General features: G+C 36.7%; 1 protein-coding gene across 6 annotated transcripts in view; it reads right to left on the reverse strand.

Moving 5' to 3' along the window:
* Positions 1 to 23,743, reverse strand: part of ncam1a (neural cell adhesion molecule 1a) — a 274,586-nt gene extending 250,843 nt beyond the window's left edge. For 2 of the 6 annotated variants that reach the window (XM_067424257.1, XM_067424256.1), the window contains exon 1: positions 23,515 to 23,743. In XM_067424257.1, coding sequence (XP_067280358.1) covers positions 23,515 to 23,566 — 52 coding nt within the window. In that variant the 5' untranslated portion in view covers positions 23,567 to 23,743. The remainder of the gene's footprint in view (positions 1 to 23,514) is intronic. The other 4 variants (XM_067424258.1, XM_067424259.1, XM_067424260.1 and 1 more) reach the window with 4 other exon arrangements.
* Between the last annotated feature and the right edge of the window lie 631 nt (positions 23,744 to 24,374).

A 24,374-nucleotide genomic window follows, 5' to 3' on the forward strand; every position in this document is an offset into this window, starting at 1 on the left:
GGAATCAAACAGAGGGCCACATCACAGGCTTTGCATTTCCAGGGGGTGGCCTGTTTGACCTGCCTTGTCTGTTTGCAATTCACACATTGCCTTCTACCATAGGATACCACAATAACAGAGCTGGGGTTCATGCGTAATGACGCACACCAACGTGGCTGACGGATCAGCCTGTCATTGGTCAAAGCCTCACGCAAAGCGTCATGAGATATCCAAAATGGCAGCTAGCATCGAGCTAGCGGCAAAAATGACGGAACATTTATAAATTATGGACATCAAGCGGATAAATCTTGGATGTAAGCGTTTTGATTTATTGCTGAACAACTCCGAAAAGATGCACATGTTCCAGGCTGGATAGAAAACCTTCTGTAAAGGCTACAAAGACACCAAAGACACCCCCGTGATGGCTAGCTCGTTAGCTTTCTGCTGGGAAAAACGGTAAGAAAATCGATAAAACTTTCATTAAATAATATAAATATTTATCGGAGGTCCCGTGTGACGTCGCGGACGATGCCGTCGGGCTCTGAGGGTTAACAGCAGAAGAAAAAAACATGTTTACAACCTGGTACATATAGTGGTTTTGGTCTATACGGCTAATTTTGCGATTCATGACAACTGTGATTGTGTGTGTGTGTGTGTGGGGGGGGGGGGCATGTTTTTGTGACATATGAGGACACAAATGTGTATAATGACATGGGTATGACATAGGTATTACAAGGAGAGGGTGATATATGAGGACATTGGCCATGTCCCCACTTTTCAAAAATAATCTGAAATCTGGTCTTTATAATTAATTTGAGTGACAAATGGATAGCCGTTTGTCTGCTCTCTGTTAGTCTTCACGTCACCTCAGCTTCGCCCATGTCCCGCCTCTTCAGCCATTTTCATTTTTCAGGCGGGTGATGCGCTGTGACTTTACGCTTCAAACCGTTTTTTTAGAACCCTGCGGGTAACGTCACGGACATTATGTCGATTTTTTAACAGTCTATGATTGTTACGGACAGGTGTGTAACAGGAAGTTAAACTGGAATGGCTGACAACTCATATCAGCAGTTCAGAATCAATCCTTTCTTTTAGGAGACAATTTGTTGTGCACTTCAATCTTTAAAACTTTGGAGACATTTTACGTTCACAAACAGCTATATTACACACTGCATGAAAGGTAATTATCGAAAACAGCAAACTTAAAAAAACAAAACAAAACAAAACTTTTGAATGGAAATTGACAAATTCAGATAACAGGCTGAGGGAAGCTATAAGCGAGACACGAGTCTCTAAAATATATTTTTACACTGATCATGACAATGCAAGCAGCACAAATATGTCAAAGGAGATATTCTTAGCCATGCGGATATTCATCTCAACATTCTCTGCAAAAAGCAAAGACCGCTGATGCTGCACAGCATATTGTGAGTCCTTTCAAAAAGGTAAACAGTGACCCGCTGAGTAGGTTTTTCTGTAAAAATGAGTACTTGTACAACAGTATCTCAGCTGTACATCTGATTTGTCAGCACTGTTAATGTGCTCAGCTTTCCTGGCAGACCCTGATCCGCCATACAGGACACCAAATTGGCAAAACATTTGATTAAGTCAGACAACTTAATTAGTCTAGACACAGATCGCATTGAGTGTTTGTGGATAAACCGCTCATCAACCTCATATTAGATAAGAAGGTGATTCAGGCCCCCAGACCTCCACGTCAAGAGATGCCAGGCACAGTGTTGATTCAATAACCATCTCACCACATATCCAGCACAGGGGTGTAACAATCATAATAGTAAACACATTTTCATATATCCAGGGAGCAGAAACACAGAAACAAGAATCGTACCTTATTCGTTTAGAAACCATGGTGATTTCAGGTAAGATTTCTTTTAAACAGTAAACTTCTCATAAATGAAGACTTGAGATGAAGTTTCTGTAGTACAAACATCCCTTGGTCTCAACCATAGGATGCTGATGTACCCAGCAGGCTTTCTAACTAGGTTATCCATCAAGACTTTCCTGATCACAAGCATCTCATGAAAAAGATCATGTTGGTCGAGCATAACCAGCCAACTTTTGCTTGAATAGCTAACCAGCAAAAAACAAGCCAGGCCAGCACGGAAATGTAGGTTTGTGTGGACTAAATGGACTAATCTAATTAGAAAGAAATCATGATCACTAGCCAATACTGATTAAAAAAACAAAAAAAAATCATTATTCTCTCCTGATACCTCATTTACAGTAGGGATCAATATGATGAAATGTTGATTAACAATAATCATCACCAATCATTTGTTTTAAACATTTACAAGTACATTATGACATTGAAACACTTTTTTTGTACCATAGAGAAGATCAGTTTAGTATTTTTGTATAACATTGTATAGAAATTGGTGAATTCAAAAAAATGCCCTGACATAATCCGATAGAAGCAAAATTAGACCAACACTAACTACCCAAGCAATCGATACTGACAGTTACCTCTATATCCTGACATCCCAGAAACATAAATGTCCATCTTTGTTGGAAGATAATCAATACCCATGCCCTAATATGATTATTCTACATTGCCTTAAAAATCCTTTCTACTGCCATGATCCGACAACTCAGTTTCCCTCCCTTTGACTTTCTCTCTCGTTTTCTGCCCCAAATCTTTGGTTTTGTTCCTCTTTTTCCCCCAGCCCTTAGCTGGAAGCTGGAAAAGTTGCCACTGTGAGATGGACTTAAGAGGGAGCGATAAAGGTAAAGCTCAAAGTCTGAGGGCTGATTGTATCTTCTAATAACAGGTAGCGTGAGAAGCCAGGGCAAACAAGCCCACTGAGTAATGCCCGAGAGAATGTGCTGTCCCTATGAGACAACTCATGCACACTCAGAATGTGCAGCCCGCGCCAGGCAGCCTCTGTGCCGCCACTGAGCTTTCTCACTCCCCATAGGTGCTCCCAGAAGCTAGCCACCTTAGAGGGGAATCAATCTTGCATAAAGTTAAATATACAATAAAATGATATTCAAAATGCATTTGAAAGCTATTAAATGCACTATTTCATATTGAAAAGAATATTCAAGGAAACGGATAGGACTTCATTTTAAGCTTGGGGTTTGATTGGACGGCAAAAAGCAATATATGATACAACCAGATAATATTTACTCCAACCTCAGCAACCTCTTAGTTTCATCCGCATTATTGTTGTTGTTGCTGTAATATTTATTATTACCTTTATTATTACTACTTATTTTTAAATTATATATTTTAAATTAAATAGAAATTATATATTTTAAATTAATTATAAAAATAAATTAGAATAAAATTAAGCCTATACAATAAAATAATATCATCATAATAATGGCATTATCATAACAAATATAATTATATGATGATTATTATTTGTATTTTGTTTATATAATAGATATGATTATTTATATGAATATTTAATATTAGTCATAATAATTTATTAACATTGTTTATAATTATATACATATTAATATTCACTTCTGAAATGCTGACAAAATTAACAATATAGAATAAAAATGATATCATCATGCTTAAATAGCTACGATTATTTGTAATTTTAATAAAGATTACTATAAATATGATGAGGATTACTATAATTATTATATTTTAATTAAACTTATAAAATATGATAAAACATACATACAAAGACCATTAAAAATGTATGATTTAATTAACTTATTAATAAAGTAAATAGTGTCTACTCAGATTCCATGCTTTTGTAAATCTTATTAGATTTGTATGCTCTTAAAATAAAATAATAAAATAAAAAAATGAAACAGTTTGCATGTACAAGCATTATTGCTCGCTGTGTCAAAGTTAAGCGCTTTGCTCATCTCAAACTGTGCCGAACAGACAGTGTATCACAGGTGAGGTTTGGTGAAAGCCTTTCGGTCCTATGGGGTCATGTCTCTGGTCTAGCAGACTGTGCTAGCTCCCTGCAGAGCAGTCGAAGTAAATCTCTCCGAGAGTAAATCTCACCCGGTAGTCTGGCGCCAGGCCATATGCCACAGTCTCACCTGCCACTATCATAACCACAAGGCTGTTCCTTCCTCTACCCAAAGCCCCACCCAGACCCAGCAGGACTGAAAAAAACAGTTAATTATTCATCCTCACATAAGTCTGTGTACTCTCCATGCACTGGCAGAGAAGCACCTCTGCATAGCACACAGGTTAGTTGGCGCCAGCAACCTGATCCTTGAGGGAAGTGGTATTTCTCTGCTTATTTTTCCTAATGCATTCTGTATCTACAATATTTCATACTGTGCAATGTGTTCCAGCAAATGTCAACAGTGATGCATGTTTTTGTTTGAATATAAGCAGGTAGATTAAGCCCTGACGGTGCTTGTACAGCTGAATTCTCCAATCACACATTTCATATATTCTTGATATCTCCAGAGCAACAGGGATTTAAGAAAGAACATAGTGATTTGCTTGACCACGATGTGTGTGTAAAAGCTATGTCATCCTTCACAATGAATGTAGTTGATGTTGCAGTTGGAAGGAGCGTATCAATCTAGAAAGATCTGCATTTTCTCTTTACAGTACTATACCAGATGTTTCTTTGAATCAATTTTTGAAACTACTGATCAACCAATATTGAATTTTTTATGGCTAATGCAGATATTTTACAGAGCAAATTTTTAAAATTAAAGGTGTGATGTGTAAGATTTTTGCAGTAAAATATATAAAACCAATGGGCCATTGTTATATATTTTGTTCAGTTGAGTACTTACAATATCCCAAATATTTCCAACTATTTGTAAATTGTTGGGAAATTACGTCTTTGGGAGTCTGTTATACCCTGAGCCAGGGGTTAACAATAAAAGAGCAGGGAACGAGGGTGGCTTTTACAACACTGTCAAATTGTTAATGCGTATTGTGGCATCCAATCCGCGTTATCCTCGGTTTCCGCTTTTACTGCCGTAGACCATGGTAACAGACGTGGACAACTGCGTAATGTCTAGAGGTGCACTGTTGTAGATTCGTTCAAACATTATGGACCATGGCAAGCAGACTTTGGAACAAAAAAGCCAGAGGACCAGTATTGACGTTGCATTTTTGAGATGGCTTCGCAATTTTTTTTGACTTGACAGAGATGCAGCTCTTAAATGTGCTTTATTGGACAGGCAAGCAAATGTACATAATCATCACAAATTAATGTTATGTATCTCACCACAATGAAATATTAGAACATCATAAGTATATGCTAGCTTACTGCTAGTCTAAAACAGCCAACAAACTAGCACACAGACATAAAATGATCACTTTCAACACTCTCACTTGTTCAGCTCAAATGCAGTTTTTTATAGTGTAGACCAAGTGAAACAGCATTGCGTTTCCTCAATTTTAATTTGTCAAATAAACTGTACTGTATGAGTAGTAATTAAGCACTTGTGGGTAGTTTGGTAGAATAAAATGTCCTATTTCTTTATATACCCCAGGAGTCACGCGTGTGGCGCTAATTTGTCTCTTATTAGTTATCGGGCCCTGCTTCATACCACTTCATGTTAAAAAATATGAATCCATTCACTCATTCATAAACATTATTTCCCCATAAACATTATTAGATCCATCGGTATGATGACAAGTTTAATGAGCCCCAGCCACGACTCCCGCATGACATGTAATACACATGACGCTAAACTGGATCGACAGTAACAAGCAATACACATGTCATTGAAGATTACAAAATAATATGCAGTGCCTGGTTGTGTAAGAACACAGTCACTGCATAAGCTTCCTTTGGATTCCAATATTAGGTATTAACTTTATTTTTAATAAAGTTCCAGCTCACGTGGGTAAGACGGATTTGCAAACAGAATGAGATTAAAAAGCGATGTTGTGCCTTATATATTGGATCCAACCGGAATGGTGCATCAAACTTGTGTGAGTAAAAATGTTTTTTATGTGTGACTATTGCATTGTTACAGATTGTTTGTTATCAACGTATTATGTGTATATGTCTAACTAAACATAATTTACAATTACTTACCACACTGTCACAGGCTGGAGTATCCTTTGTATTTGAGGTGTTAATGGATCATTGTTCAGAGTTTCGGGATCTGATGGACTCTGGGTTGAATATGTATGAGCCAGGGCTCGCAAAATAACTAGTCCGATGTCCCAGGGATAATGTGTTTTCCAGGCAGGCTACCAAAATGTATCACCGGCCTGCCCGACAGGCTATCTTACATACGTAAGTATGTGTATATGTGTGTGTGTGTGTGTGTGTGTGTGTGTGTGTGTGTGTGTGTGTGTGTGTGTGTGTGTGTGTGTGTGTGTGTGTGTATGTGCACGTGCATGCGTGTGTGCGTGCGTGCATGTGTGTGTGTGTGTGTGCGTGTGTGTGTGTGTTTTAGTGATACGTGTTTATATCCACCGATCAGGCACGCCAAGTAATAAAAAATAACATTCCAATTAATTGCAGGTGGATGAAAGATAAATCATTGTGTTGTTTGATAAAGACATTTTACGAGCCGTTTGGACGAATCATTCCGGTTGCCGTTTTCACACATTGGAAATTTTCAAAGCAATTCCTATCTATCTATCTATCTATCTATCTATCTATCTATCTATCTATCTATCTATCTATCTATCTATCTATCTATCTATCTATCTATCTATCTATCTATCTATCTATCTATCTATCTATCTATCTATCTATCTATCTGTCTGTCTGTCTGTCTGTGTCTGTCTGTCTATCTATCTATAAACCAAAACAAAATCCCAAAGCATAACAAATGTTGTATTACAGAACCTTCATGCTTTCCAAAGAGTTTTGTTCTTTCAAACTCACTGCTGAAAATAAACTTATTTTGTGTATCAGCAGCTTCTGCTTCAAGAATGATGTCACAAATCAATTGCGACAGCATGCCCACATGGTTACTATAGTTACCTAGAGTCACACCTACACAGCAGCATCCACACTCCCACACCGCCACACCTACACACAAACAGTTCAGTGGCGAACAGATAATGGGCATCACTGGATACTGATTAGAAACCAGGATAGCAAATATTCCTAATGACACCGTTGAATGAAGAACAACCGTAGAGGCTCCTAGAAAAGCTATAAAGTCCCCAGACAGCTACGGTACAAATTGAGGGTCAACGATTAATGAGGTTATTTGTGGTGAGATGACTGTGTGCTCTGCAGTCCAACCTTCTCCAAGTCCGTTAGAGCAGGGCTGCTCTAATGACAGATTACTGACAAACGACGCAGTTTGTTTTCAAAGAAAAAGTAATAAGCTTAGGTGCACAAGACAGTCATTCTTAATCTCCTAGCCATCTATAATGAGAAAGTTGTCCTTTCATATGAAATGTGAGCTGTCAATGCAATGTGGCATCGACAAAGAGCCCCATGATCAATCATAGAAGAGCTGCATAAAGATTATTTGCCAACCTTCTCATACACTAAAACAACCTCCCAAAACTAGTAATTACACTTGAGCCACTGTAAGACAATACAAAGTTGTATGTAAGAAGTTGAACATCTTTTCTTTTTTTTTTCTTTTGTTTGGCCAATTAATTGGATCAAGTAACAGGAAAAAATGAAGACAGTTAGTTGTTTTGCCATTAGATGCGCTGCAGAGTTCTAGTTTCCTGGCAAGGGTTTGTAGTGACTAAATATTGGCTGGCGATATATTCATTTTATCCTCACCTTAATACATTGTAATGTTTATTTAAATCATGAGTGCACAAACTAAGGGTTTCTTCAAAACTTAAACAAACAGGCCAAGGACTCTGAAACTGTTTAAAAGGACAGCAATATGTTGTGGTGTCTGAAACCATAGTGGACGTTATCAAGGGCACTCATTCAATCCCACAATGCACCGCAACAACGAGTACAGCTGATGTACGCTCAATGGTTAATGAATACCCATAATGCACTGTGAGAGTCACACGTCGAATGAATTCTCATGTCTGACCAGAAGATGGCACCCGCAGCTGAATCATCCATCCATTATTTAAAACCGCTGGTCCAATGTGGGTACAGCGCAATATCATATGGTATAAGTTACAGAATATTGACTTGTTTAATTAAAGTTTATACATAGTTTCCACAACAGAGTTTAAGATAAATCTTTTCATCTTACTCCTTGAGCTGTCAGTTTGCTTAGTTTAAAATAATTATTAAACAGCGAGTACAACCTATGCGAAAGCAGCAGCCCTTCAGGCGCTCTCAGTTTTAGAATTCACTCACTAATTTTAATTTACTCCCTTGAGTGAACTGTATTGGTGGACCTACTGGACTAATGTAGGGAATAGTGAATGAGGGTATAGGGGGCGACAGCCCAAAAATTTAGAAGCAGGTTAGAAGCTAAACTCAGCAAAATGGCACTACAAAAATTACACCACTGGATTAGATAATGAAGATGTATGAAAAATAGTCCCATCTGCACATCTCCAATATGGTGGATATTCTGTAAAAACAAAACCGAAATAATAATAATGGTCTGTTCTCATATAATAATGGATTCCTATAGAATGTATAATGAGATAATAATGATAATGTATTATTTATAATGAGATCACTGATGATCTCAGATTTATTATTTGACAATATTACAAAACAATGTTACAAAATGTAATATTTAAATGAATGCATAAGACTGGTGTTTTGTTTTTCTTATGTGTTCATGAATCGTTGGGAGACCATCAAGAACAAACTCTTATTACTGGGATTTTTTAGTTGCATTTTTGGAATTTCATTCATTTTGGTCTCTTATAGTCTCTACACTTATGTCGCACTCTCTCACATTAAGGAATGCTGTTTTGTGAAATTAACATTTTCAATTAATTGATTTTAACAGCCCATTAAACGGAAAACAGGTTTTGTCCCCCACCTTAGTGATCGGTCTCTTCGAAATCCAATATCTAGATCCTAGAAAACTTCACAATGCATTTTAAATGAGCCCAAGAACAATGCACTGAGGAAAGTGAACTTTTCATCTGGTGGAGTCTTCTCTCAGTGATGAAACAGTAATGTGAGTGTTCAAACACAGCTGCACCCATACCCTGAGCCCTTGTCCCTCGCTCACTCGCCCCTGGACACTTGCCTTTTATCTGCATACCCTCCATTACAAAGAAATGCACAGCTGTCACTCTGTTGCCCAGAAACCTAATACCTACGCAGACGCTTTTCAATCTCACAGTAGATGGGCAGTTTTGACCATGAGGTCATCTGGTCTGCGCACAAGACAGATTTCCCAGACGCGTTGCAGCCAGGCGGCCAAATCAACAATTTTGTTAGTGGCTAAATTTCATTTGGCACCGTAAAGGGCTTATGGATGAAATGCTGGCATGAATAATAGAAAAATGAAGATAACATCATGAATCAAACTGAAACCTAATACAACAATATGCTCTCCAGTAAGGCTGGAAGATACAGCTAATCCATTAATGTATATATTTCGCCAAATGAGCACATCATAATCACATTTATATACATATTAATATAACTTTTTGATAGAAACATCTACAGTGAACATTTCTCAACATTTGTTTTCAAATTAATCATAGTATCAGAGTTGAGGCAATTTTAAATAGATAATAGCTAATAGCTTAATAACTCTAACACAGTTCTTGTCACAAGAGGAGGACGGATCACAAAACAAATCTAATAAAACGCTCTTTAGGAAATGCTATGGCCTAACATAAGCGCATTAAAATCCTCACAATATTAATAAGGCTGTTTGTTATTTAATAAGATAAAATTATTGTGACTATATTCCCTACTTTCCAATTATTTTAATACCAACTGTTCCCTTAGAAGCTGGAAAATATTTGATAGCATCAATCAGTCGCGCACTGTGCATGACTGCCTTGGTCAGCGTTTCATGCATTCCCAATAAATTTGCAATAACAAAACTCAGCCAAACCTCTAACATTCCTGTCAAAAAGTGACTTCTCCAAATGACTTTTTCTGATTGAATTGGATGCTTGTCCTCATAATCTCACTGCCTCCCCAAACCTGTCTCCAGAGAAGAACAAAATACATTAAACATTTATTTCAGCTTAAAACTGGTGCTTGTTTGTTGGGTTTAAAAGCAAACTAATTACTGCAGAAACTGCCTCGCTCCTGACTATATTTGTGTACCTCAGGCACGGTTTTCAAGTCGCTGTTGGACATCGCCGAGGTGCATAAGCACGATAGGAAGGGAACTAATTAAGGCTTTTCCACATCTTGGGCAAAAATGCTGTCTGGAGACTGTCTTTCCCAATAACAGTAATGAGACAGAGAGATCTAGGGAGCCATGAGGAGCCTTCATTCTTACAAAAGCTAGGGTGACGCTGTGCACTCGGTCCTCTGGAAGAGTAGACATGCTCTGCTCTGACGGCGAGGTCTGTGTTTTCTAAGCCTCTCCTCTTTGTTTCCCTGGCTGCTCGCTGTGATGCTCATTAGGATCCATGAACAATAGGAGCAGCTCTTCTAATGAGAGGCCTTCGAAACTGCCTGCCCATCTGCCACCACACCCGAGAAACAATGTATTATTACGAGTTACGGTGGGTGTGATCAACCTAGTGGGAGCTCTTTTGAGAAACTCACTTCGCTTGCTTCCTAAGGATGATATCATTTTTCTATGATGTTTAATGATTGTTTCTGGTTGTAATTTGCAGTTCTAATAGAATGATTAATGAAGGTTGCATGACTTCTAGATGTGGAGATTGCAAAAAACAGAGATTACAGCCATCTCGGGTTAGGGTTTCAGTGCCGCACAGCAATTGTAACACATCTAAGAGACAAAACAGATATGCTTCTTCTGACTAGATTACATTACAACTATATTGTAGCAGACAAGGCAACTTAGAGTGGAAGAAAATATTTGGGTCATTTATAAAATAGTTTTACCCAAAATGAAATTAAATAAACCAATAGTTCATTTATAAGATAAGATTTACTCGCTCTCACATGCGTTAGCATTTCTCCAAAACTAAAATCATCATGCAAAATGTATTACTCCCTCTCATTTTGTAACTTTTGTATTCCACCAAAACAAATCATCAAAAGTTTGGGGAGTAATGGCAGAATAGCAAATTTGGGGAGAACTTCTCCTTTCTAATTCTGTCTGTATGCTGATACACCAGGTGCAGAAGTGGAAAAATTTGAATGGGTGATACATTTTAGACCGAGCACCTGTTTGACAGGCTTGTTTATGCACCACGGGAAGGTTAAAACGAATGTTGCTCTGTGCTTTCCTCTCAACAGCATGCTTCAGAGATGAGGTGAATAACACTAAACTCACAGTTGTTACTCTACTGACACGGCTAAACATTGCAGCCACTCCACACCATCTGTCCCAGCCAGAGACAGACAAACAAATGAGGAGGCCTCCTAGCTACAACAATCAACAGTCACCTCCTTCAGCCTTTACAGCAATCTGCTGCACATCCATTGATGTGGCACTAAATGGTTTTCAATCGTCATAGATTTTCCCCACCTGGACCAAGTTTAAAAATAATCAGCTCAATACACCCTAAGACCACCTACCTTCTGTGCTCTCTAAGCTTTGATAGGACACATCTTTTAAAGCTGGAAAGTAGTTTTTAAAGTGGTTTATTTTTTAAATATCATGTTAGTCCTAAAGTAAGAGCAAGAACCTACAAGCATCTGACATTTAAGTACCAAAATGTAAAAATGAATGAAATGGACAAAACGCTTTTTTAAAAAAGGCAGACATGGTTAGAGGACATGTCAAATGTTCTTACCTTGTCCATCCAAAACAAATAAATAATATATAAATAAAGATTAATGTAAAGTTTCAAGATCAAATTGTAACAGAGGCCAGTAAGAGCTGTGTGAGTAAACCTCCCCTGGTCTTAAGATGTGTGTCGGCGACTGATGCTCAAGTCTTTACCATACTTGTTAGCATGTGAGTCGGAGGGGTTTCGTTGGTGCCGTGACCCAGAAGCACACTTTTGATGGACAAAGTCAATGATTTCACACGGAAAGTGCTCAAATGCACATAATAAGCATGACTAGTGTGTTTTAACAATAAATGGAGTGTGTCAGATAAGAAAATGGAAGAATTTAAATTATTTATATAAGATTTACTGATTTAAACTTGTTTTTAATTATTCAGTTTGGGTGAAAGTATGGTGTATTATTAAAAAACACTAAAGTAAACTAGCTATAACATATGATACATCAACTTTCTTTTAGTTTATTATTTAATGCACAGACAGGTAGCCTATATAGCCTCTAGCACTACCCAAATCAAAACCGAGTGAGTGTGTGTGTGTTTTTTTATCCGCAGAGTTTGCTGTCTTGTACACATATCGACGTATGACTGAAACAACATAATTGGAGCTCTTTTCTTGGTTGTGTTTGTTGTTTAGTACGAATGTTAAAGCTTACACCTCCCCATGTTAAACTTTCAATATCAAATTTTTAAACGTCCAACTTCTAAAAACAAATATAGTTGTCCTTGTACAGAAATGCTCAATTATAGGTAACTTCGGAGCCGCTGCTGTGACGGTGTACAAACGTCTCCAGTGTGAATGAAGATTTTAAGAAGCCCATTTAAAATAAAACAATAAAATAAAATAAAAAGTGCCAAATTACCTCAAAATTAAAAAATAAAATAGAGTGAAAGAAAACCTAGACCCTAATGCTGGCTTCTTAAGAATGCTGGCTTAAGAATAGGTATGAAGAGGCACTGCTGCCAGAACTGAGAACATATATCGGTTATCTCTAGCTTCTCTTTCCTTTGTTCTTAAAACCTAAACAGATGTTCAAACCAAGGGGTTTGCGCTACTGATCTAACAGATGCCCGTTCGGCTACTGTAACCCACAGGATACATGCAAGAATGTAAACCCTTGTTATAATAACATCTTTCCGAATACATAATCCACAGTAATGTTTCCATTCACAGCAAAGTTAATTTCATATATCCATGATCAAGGGAAGTAAGAAAAATGATTGTGTTGAGAGAGCAGACACATTTTTATCTTTTTTCGCTTAAATCTTAACCTTTGATGAATATTATGGTCCAGCCGAGTCAAAGGATAAGAAGGCTATTTTTGTTCTTTATCACCTAAAACCTCCAAACTCCTTGGGAAAGACAGCGACTTTTACAGGAGTTAGTCTCTCAGTAGGCCCCATTCAAAACAAGAAGGTAAAATGAAAGGATGGATGAATAAATCACCCTGCTTGTTTTTAGCCCAGGGCCAAGATTAATAGAGCAAATATTATGGATGTTTGGCAGCACGCTTCAAGACCTCACCTCAGCGGTCTTGTAATCAAAGAAACAAACCTATTGACAATTTTTCAAAACCAGCCACTTCTGTTATATTGAACTGTCCTCTTTCAGTAACACTGAATCCCATAAATTTTACACTGATGGAGAGTAACTGACTAAAAAACAGCAAAGCAACTACATTTTTCAGTAGTGTAACAATACCTCAGTTGCTGCAAAGAAACAAAGGTAGCTTTGCCAGTAACAAGATACTTTTTCAATAACTAATGTGGCAAAAAATACTATTGTTAATTTGTCACTGCTCTATTGCAAGCAAATAAACACTCTTCTGGACAGTCTTCTCTCATGTCATGTTGGAAAGTCTGATTTATTGTAATTCATTCAGAAATAAACTGATTTAATACATGAATCACAGATTAGTTTGAGCCCACGATGTAGCTAATATATAGTACTACTTTATGGCTATATTTATGATTTAGTTCTATTTAAGTTTTTAGAGTCACTTTATTTATATTTTAAATATACTGTGCAAGGATTCAAAGTCTGTGATTCATTTACATGACCAGTTCATGCCTGAATGAATATGAATATTGCATTAAACAGCTTCTATATTTTAAGATACTTTTTATATTAACTACTAATAAAGTTATACTTTTCTAAAAGGGTGGTTTGACTGTGGTATGACATTTTTAAAGTTTAAAATGTGTAATTTATATCTTGGCAAACTGCAGTTTCGAAGCAGCTTCCCCAACAATGGTATGGTATTGAAGCAGGAACACTTTTGTCTGGCTGTGATTCAGGTGAAAGGAAAGACGGATGACGAGAACAACGAAAGCACAGGAAAAGCAATCAAAGGTGAGGAGGCAATCACAGTGGCGACATCAGACTCTCCATATTCAACTGAATTGCCTACTATGGGAGCAATTGATTATGTCAACAACCCCATGGCTTTGTGGGAAACTGATGGTAGGGAATGAATTACAGCACATTGGAACCACTCTGAACAGCCTGAGTCTCTTTCTACGATTTCATACAAGTAGCAAATCAAATGTCAAGGCCATGAATTCCTACATTTGCCACCTGGGAATAGATTTATGGATACAAACATGCAAATGAATAGCTTTGAGAATTCAGTCAAAACATACAGAGGTTTTCAACACAGATCCGTCCCCCCTCGAGAAAACTGGCATGCTACATGGGCAACAATGCAAAGGATCAAGCTTGCCAATAAACTGACCACAACTCTCCAAAAAAAAAAGAATCTTGGCAGAAAACATTTGCGCTTGAAATTCGGTACTTTGCAACATGCCCTGGAGACCAGAATGCTCTTTTGCATGTGGATTCATCAGTCAATTTTTGCTTTGTTGATGCCTATGAGAGAAGAGATGTGGATGCGTGTTGCTTGGGAACATCAGTTAGTAATGAGAGCGGTTGCAGTAGTACTACGATGCCATACACTTTTGCAATGAATGGTGGTCTGTGAGAAAAGCATACGCCTAAAGGCTGTAAAATCTCTGCAGTTTAAATTAGAATCAGGTCTGTCTGATCTGATTACATCAGCACGCCTGTGGCAGAATCAGATGTAATACTGTGTTTGATAAGCAGTGGGAGACATACAAGCAGCCTTGTTCAAACTTAAAGCACTCGGCCAGACACAGTGAGAACGAAGGAGGATATTTTTAGATTTCAAATGAAAATTAAGACTGAAATGTGCTAAAAATATGAATATCACACTGCTTTATTTGGACTTCAAGCCAAGTCTTTGTATTTGCTCTTGTACTTTGGCCCTCCAACCACCCTGCTCTCACTCGTTTGTCTCTTCTCAGGTTATTATTATTCTTTCAATTTAGGCCAGCGCTTGCAGAGTTTCCAGAATGGTCTTTTTGAACATTAACTCACAGGCTTCCCACTAAAAGAACCATGGGTCTTCCACAGCCAAGCAATTCATTATTAACATCAGTTAAATGTTGTGATAGAGAAAAATCTTTGATAGGCTTTGTTCAAAATCCCACTAAGAACACTTGAGCAGTAGCATTTAGCAGTAGAATTTTTTTATTTTTTTTTGGAATTTGTTTCTTTTTCTTTTTCTTTTTCCCAACGTTACACTAGATGCAAGCACAACGTCACAATATTCTCTTGCATTGTAATGAAGGGAACCTGTGGTATACATAGAAATGGCTCATTCGAAGGTAATAAAAACATAACGGTAAAGTCACCGAAAACATAGTTATAATATATTACATTTGTTTCAATAGATCCTCCTACACAGTGCACTTTTAATGAGATTATTAACCCTTTAATTTAAACATGCGTAAGTGAATATATTTTATATACAGTAGTTCTGTTGTGTTTGTTTTAGATTTGCTCTGAGAATAGACATGACTTTATATTCATTACTGGAATTCTTACACAACTTGTAATATTCTAAAACAATATTCCGACATGATAAATACTATATTAAGGCAATTCTAAGATGCAACCATCAGGCTGAATAACGCAAAGACATTAGAACCATAATTCTCTGTCTGATGTGTTCAGCGATTAGAAAATTAAGCTGCCAAATTGTTCATCATAAACTAGCACGAAGACCCAGAATCTGCCCTATACCTAAATTTATGGTCAGAAGCCGCAACTGGAAATCATGATTTATTTTTTCAAGATTCTTTGATGAAAGTTCAAAATAACAGTTTTTATTTAAAAGTCTTTTCTTACATCCTTATTGTCTTTAGTGTCAATTTCATTTCAATTGAATGAGTCATTGGTGAATAAATGTAATAATTTGTTACTTGAATGGGGGCTGAAAAGTGACATCATTTATTTTAATGTTAAGGTTTTGACCTAATTTCAACATGCTGGTTCTCTTCACTGTGCTCACATACTCTATAAAGTATTATTTTGGACCGTACCACAGAACCAGTTTGTTCGTTTGAGAACTGCATCATAATTACACAAGCACTATTATGCAAAAATCAGGTTGTATTATGTATTGAGCTGGTAACTGCTTAAATCAAAATCGATTAAAGGGCATATTGCAGGTTACAGACTCCAGGCAGTTAATGTATAGAACTAGATTTTCTTTCAAATATACTTATAAATACACTAATAAGGCTTTTTGTGTCGTTTTTTTTTCTGATTATAAAAATGCCAAAACTGGAGGTGACGTAACAGGAGGGAGTGCGGCAAATTACTTTTACTTATTATTAAACTTAATTTACTTCATTTTTTATTAAACTTTTTATTTAAATTTATGTAGTTGAAATGTGAAATTATTTTTGAATTTGGTGCCTGAGAAAAGACAGAAAATGTTTTTTTTTTTGTTTAATGTGGAGGAAAGACAATAAATCCTAGAATGTACTTGCTTCGCTGCCCTAGTCCACTTCCAAAAGACACGGCTACTGGTTATCACTTGCCCACCATGACACCGCCGCCCCCACCGTCGTTTTGATTTTCATAGTAATAAATAATTTAGTTCAGTTAATAAAAGAACAGACACTACAATTAAAAACTGAATGTGTCTGTTCAATAAAGTGTGAGTGAGCAGAACGAAAGTCATGGCACAAACGCAGCAGGAGTCAGATTACATTCATCACGAGAGCGAAGAGCTGAGCTGAGGTAAGCGCGGCATACATTCATGACGTGTTTTAAGATCATGCCAGTGGAAGCTTAACTTTAATAGGAAAGCTTTAAAAGTTGAAACACTCACTTTGCTCCGCACAGCTCCGACAAAAATTCCTCCAGTGACAATATTTGCGTCATCTGAGTTTTTTTCCAGAAATAAAATGCACAATTCTCTTGTTTCAGGGGGATATGAGGGGGGGGAAAGTATAATATAGTTTTTTTTTTTTTTTTTAAATTACTACCGGGTTTCTACTAATACAAAGCTTAATGCTAATCGCTGAAGTAACCCTTTAAAACTCATATGGCAGACCACAGCCATACAATTATGACACACAATTAGGGACAGGCCAGAATTAGACAGAACATGTGGAGAACAGGGCAGGTGTCTCGGTGAGAGACCAGTGTTATGATATAACGTTATATTTGCTAGCTAACAATATGAACGCTGCTCAGATCACAATACTGGTGAGATCGCAAAGCTGGTATTGGTCATAGGAGTACTGATACTTACCAATAACAGAAACTAATAAGCTTTGACCATCAGGCATCAGTCACACTTTGTTAATCAGTCCACTCCACTAAACATTTTGTGATATAATGTTAGTGGTTTCTCATCACGACTGATTTGGTCATTAGCAAAGGTTTAAAAAAAACAAGGCCGACAGTGTAAAGTTCACGTTTTCTTACGGATCACGTTTTTTGACGGATCCGTGACTGTCACATATCCCGCTGGTGGCCAAACCACAGACACTACATTGTTATTGTGTCTTTCAAGTTATCCTTTATTCATTTATTCTGTGTTATAAGTTTATTTGTGCTGATTCACAGACAGTGTGTATTTATTTGAGTGAACTTGAATGTACATACATACAAGTGAACACTACACAGACCACCGCATATTTCGAAGCAGATGCAGAAGTGAAGTCCTCTGTCTTCACCAGCACAAAACACCGCCATGTTTTTAGGAAACCTGTAGACTCGATGTTCTGACAGGCTGGATGCAGTAATTTACCATGACAACGATAAATTAAAATAGAAAAACTACTGAAAATACAGACACCAAACAATTCTGCACTGAGCCCGGCACACGACGCCCTCTCGTGATGTAATATGGCACGATGTTGACCAAAAAAAACTTTTTTTTTTTACAAACAGCCAACAAAATGGCCACTTTATCTACTAAATTTGTGCTCTTATGTCTTTTTAAAACAGTTTCAATCCTAAATTACCTTTTCCAAAGATTATATATTCATTTGGAAAAACATTTAGCCTGCAATATGCCCTTTAAGATGTGTTGCAATCACGTATCACATTTTGAAGATTTGCTTTTTGCAATAATTTGGCATAACAAAATTAGAACACAATTTTTACCTCATCTCATCTTGACATTTACTAAAGTGGTTGACTCTGAATGGATAAAGCTGTGAAAATAGTCCTATAATTATTCTGCTCACCACAAATAGAGGGAAACTGTAACCTTGTGAAAGTGCTTTGGGCTGCTCTTGTTTGAACACAGTGTGGTAAGGAACTCAAAGTATGCGCAGACTTTGTTTTTGGTGGTTTTAACCGGAAATCTATTCCAAATTCCTTGAAGTGGGGCACAATAAAGTTGAATCTTAGATACGAACATCTCTAGACTGCAACATCTGAATGTTATTACCATTACAAAAGCCTACAGAATAGCTAGATCATGTTTAAAGTTCAGATAATATATATTTTATTTATATAATATGTATAATACATATATATTATATTATAAATATAATTTGTATAAGACTAAAACTCTAGCAATAAAAAAATGTTTCATGCAGAAGAACTAACAGTGATGCATTCAAATACAGTAGTCTATATAATAGCCGAGTCACTGTTTTATGATGTCATGACCATTGCTATGCATTACATCATAACAGATGAGTCATTCAGTGGGATTAAGGGATTTTCAAGCTGCACCTTAAAGGTGAAGGGGGTAATCTTTGCACCCCCAGAGACACCAAGCAGAACTGCAATCTGTTTGTTTGAGCCAAGGAAGTCTATAACACTTGGAGAAAGCCATGCATTAGCGTTCCCATTCATCTCAATGGCAGTTTCTCGGCTAGCACAGTATGTGATGTGAAATATTTCATCTTTGCTCATGGGCACTCAGTTATGGCTGGGCACTTTAGTTCTGTATTTAATTAATACTTTAAAAAGTCTCAACAACGCAAAAACCTACACTATCTTAATTATAACTCTGGATTGAAATGTGCTTATTGAACCAATGGAGTGAGTTTTGAGCATGTACTTTGCAAGGACAGGTAAAAAAAAGGTGACAACATTGCGTGTTAGTAAAAACATTCTCAGATATATATATATATATATATATATATATATATATATATATATATATATATATATATATATATATATATATATATAATGAATATTATATAATATATATAAATGAACATCCCACTGGTTACAAATGCATCAATATGAGATACTATACACCACCCCTTAAGTTAAACCTCATTTAACAGACCCCTCCTCCATCGCCCAAAACACTTTCTCATTGGATCTACAGAAATCTCGTAGGTGACCTATTTTGATCTCAAAAAAGGTGAATTCTCACCTAAAGGAGAGGTGTTTGTATCTCTGTGTTTGAGAAATAACAGATGGGTAGAATGTTTGTAAGCTGTCTGAAAACAGTCATTTTTTTACAAGCCAGTTTGGTGCCATTAGCGGTTATGGAAACAACACTTTAACTTTCCACAAGTCAAAAAGAGCGAGCAAGGCAGATAGGAAGAGAGGCAAAGAGTTGTGTTTCTGGTTTAAGTGTGGGGGGGAGTAAGACAATGTTTACACTCCTCGAAGTTGCCTCTCAGCCTGCGACTGTAGGAGGCCCTTCTACTTGAATTAGGAGAAATCCTTTCAGAGATGGGCTGCAGGGATCAGGGGGTGGCTTTTCAGCATGACAAAACCAAACCCATTTCCCTCCTTTTTTCTCTGCTTTTTTCCCTCCAACACTCTACAGGACGCCTTCGGAGCTTACACAATGCAAATCAGTCTGAGCCCCTTTCAGAGAGTGATTAATATGCATAGACAGCCCATCTTTATCAAACAGCACAACATAGAAAACAACTGGAGAACATTTGGGATGATTGGATTTCAGTCAGCTTGCGCAAAGTAAAATGAATACGTTTTACAACATGGAGTCACAGTGTGAACAGTACAGAATGAAAGCGTTAAATAAAATAAAAATGATCTGGAGAAACATCCAGAGATCCTTCAGCATGGGGGAAAATCTCTCTACCAGATCAAAATTCCTTTCAGCTCTGATTTCATTTGACGCTTATGTTTTCATTGGCCTAATCTTTCTAAAGCAGTACCACTATACAATTCCATACAGAAGGACTCTGAATCATTTTTTCAGAGAGGAGAGGTTCAGAGGTGGACCTCTTACCCATAAAGATAAAATATCCGTTCAATTTTAATGAGACTTTTAAGAGTAGTGATAAATTAATTCTATTATAACAAATCATCATTCAGCAGGCATACATTCTCTGAGAGCCCGTCATTCATTTATGAGCAATAAAGAAGACTGTCCTTGAGTTGAAATCATTGGATTTAATTGTAATATATATATATATATATATATATATATATATATATATATATATATATATATATATATATATATATATATATATATATATTTTTTTTTTTTTTTTTTTTTTTTTTACTGATTTAATTATAATATATATATATATATATATATATATATATATATATATATATACATGACTAGTTTAAATGACTAGTTTAACAGTTTTAAAATCTTAAATACATTTTTTAAAGAAGCACCAAAATATCAACAAACATCAAATTTATACAAAATTCACTTTACTCTATAATAATAATAATACAATTACCTTGTATAATATTTTGAAAGAAGTCTCTAAAAAACATAAAAACAATAATGTTGTGAAACAGTATTACGATTTAAAATAATGGGTTTCTAATTTAAAAAATATACATAAAAATACTTTAAAAATATATTTCTTTATGATGCCTTCAGTGTCACATGATCCTTCAGAAATCATTTTATGAAAAATCAATAATATGCTGATTGATTATCAACAGTTGTGCTGCTTAATATTGTTTATAATATATTTTATATTATATATTTGTATCATATTATATATATATATATATATATATATATATATATATATATATATATATATATATATATATATATATATATATATATATATTATTTATTTATTTATTTATTTATATAGTTACTGTAACAGCTAAAAGATGGAGAGCACAGTAGGTTTAATATCTCCCAGTACTTTCATACTAGCTTTGAACTTGCCACAAGAGGTGGAGTTCCAGATGTTCACCATCTTGCAATAGTTTCTTTATTTTCCTTCAAGTGTTAACTAATCTAATACTTTACCCTCCTCTTGAGGTCAGGGACATGTACAATATTTAAAGCTCACCGAACTTCATTTCTTTTTAAAGTACTTTAGAGGCTGACTTTTAAGACTCCCTATTTCTCTCTTTATACTTTTAATACGTTGAAGCGCCGCCTGAAGAAACACAGTTATTTTTGATGTGGGTTTATGGGTATTTTTCTGTATTCAGCACACGCAAAGAGCTCTCTGTCAACATCAACATGTCAGCACCATATACAGCAGCATGTGCCTCTACACTACAACAATCATTTAGTGATATATAAAGATAAGGAGTGGCGGAGAGGGAGAGGAAAAAAAGAATGACAGCTGCAGGTGTTCAGTACCGTTACACCTCAAAACAGCATTGTTTAAACACACATATGCGCCCACCAACATAACTGCACTGTAAATAACAATAAAAACGGGAGGATTGATGACAAATTCATAAACTCCATCATTCTTCAAATAGGGCACATGCTTAAAAAAGGACTCACAGAACTGCACTTTTTAACATCCTGCCCTAATTACACACAAATTAAGAACACCTTCTATAACCCGCCAAACACACCAGGACAGAGTCCCACAGCTGCTAGGAGGAACCTCAAACCTGCTGCGAGGTGTGTGAAGTCCTGCCACGACAAAAGGGCAACCAGTGGGATAGGACCACCGACTGAAATATAACATCATGCCTGTGCATCATGCATACAAATCATAACGGCTCATAACACTAATGGCTATCACTGTGCAACCCCATTCCATTTCACCATGCACTTGGCTACATATATAATGGACTTAGATTGAACATTATATTATAGTAATAATATGTATATGTACATTGTAAAATCAGTATTCCATATCTGTCACAAAACCACTGCACTAGTTATGTTGTTGGGACTACAAATGTGATCAAATATATAAAATATCAAATAGTATGAGATAAATATTATTTATGTTTTTATTCTAGAAATATCTGTGCTGTGTGTGCAAATATGTATGTGCACGATGGCAATCCTTTGGCAATGTAAAGATTCTGTTTTGCCATGAGAGGGAGAGGGGGGTTGGGGGAGGAGGGGAGGGGGAGGGGGTGACAATATAATTCATTCCCGCCCAAGCCTTAGTGTCTGATTGGCTGGAAATGATCATCCATGCATTCAAATCATTTACAGAATAATCAAATGGAACATTTTTGGAACAGTTCCATTTATCATTCTTATACTGCATGCACTCATAAATTACACTTTCCCTCCGTTTTCTAATTGGTAGACTTGCCTGCTTATAAACAGCCTAGACATTCATTACACATGCATGAGAAGTGTAACTTCAGTCTTTAAAGGGACAGTTCACCCATTTACTCACCCTCGTCTTATTCCAAGCGCGTTTGACTGAGGCTTCTTACAACCTAGGCAAAATTTAAGGAACTGACAGCCTCAGTCACCGTTCACTTACATTGCATCTTTCTCCCATACAATAAGATTGAATAGTGACTAAGTCTGTGCCTCACATCTTCTTGTGGTTCCACTGAAGTAACTAGACAGGCTTGGAACAATTTGAGGGTGAATAAATAATATAATAATTTTCAACATGTTTTTATTAAACTATCACTTTAATAACCAAAGGGAAAAACTCATTCAAGGGTAATGCAGAGATGTTCAAAACGCTCAAGTCAACACGAGCGCTCTCAGCTTCGCCTCAGCACCACCGCGACCATCCCAAATATGAATACACGGATGAAAAAACCAACACACATTAAAAAATACCAGACCATAAACTTTAACCTGCCGATGTGACGCTGGGATGGTGATATGTTTACACAACACACCAGCTGGTTGTTTTTTTGTCGAACCAACGCAAATCTCAAAGGAGCTGTGCGCAGTAGGCTACTGTCCACACACTCACACAAACAAGACGATTTCGCACACTTAGAATATCAAGAATCACCCCTCAAAAGTACGGTACTATTATTTTTACACAGTGACGCGATACTTCATATGCCACATAACTGGTGCCAGTTTGGCAACACATGGTACCAGTTTGGCAGGGATGATAATAACAGAGTTTGTTTTATGAAACGGACCACTAGATATAAACCGAGGCAGTTCGCAAAGCTGTATCACTAAATGAACCAGCGTGAACAACCTTGCATCCTCATCCTTACGCGCACTATACCACTTCATGAGATGTGGAGACAACGCACCAGGACAGAGGGGGAAACAAGGATGCGAAAGGATACAGTCTAACATTGCAACTGATACAAGTGCATCTTACCTGCATAACCAAAGAAAAGCAATGTCCAAATGAGATCCCTTATCTGAAGCATTGCAATCTCTTCCAAAGGTAGGCTCCGTGTAGAATAGGTAAAGAGAGTTGGTTCAGTAAATATCTAAACGACTACGATGCTTTGTCCCTGTTTCAGGTTGCTGTGATATCATGAATTGGTCCTCAGCCGTTGACACAGAATGCGCTCCGAGCAGCACAGCGAATGAGTGACAAGAGCCGCAGCACACACAACACGAATTCATCCGCCGGCGCGAGCGTATGGAGCGAGCTGGATACACGGACAAAAGCTAGTGCGCACACTTTATTCAGTGTGGTGCCGCTGCAAATCACAAACAGCAGATGGTGCGCTCGGAAAATCTCGTCATGGACTGCCGGGGTTATTTGGATTAGGAATTCTAATATACTTGACAATGGTTACCGGTTTTTCAAAGGCGGGTTTTGTTTCCCCTCACCAGACTCATATATAATGTGTGCTGCTGTGTGGCAGTACTATTTTTATCTCAGTGTGTTCATCCATTTAAGCGGTCTAAAGCAACTGCAAAAAGAATAATAAAAATAAATAAATAATGCAACCTATTTCACTCTTAAATGTATTTACTGTATATCTAGGCTACTGCATTTTCTTTTAATTATAATATACCAAATACAAATGTTATAGCTCCCTTGTAGAATATGGCATAAGTGTGTGAAAGTTGAACAAATTGTCAGCAATTATTTTTAAGCAAGTGCTTAAACTTCGAATTTAAAAGCTGATAGTGAAACAATTATAATAATTATTGTCATTATTCTCATGTTGCTACAAACCCATATGACTTATGGGACATATGACACAATTAGAAATGTCTTAG

The sequence above is a fragment of the Pseudorasbora parva genome, chromosome 18 (genome assembly GCF_024679245.1).
Source record: "Pseudorasbora parva isolate DD20220531a chromosome 18, ASM2467924v1, whole genome shotgun sequence".
Taxonomy (NCBI): domain Eukaryota; kingdom Metazoa; phylum Chordata; class Actinopteri; order Cypriniformes; family Gobionidae; genus Pseudorasbora; species Pseudorasbora parva.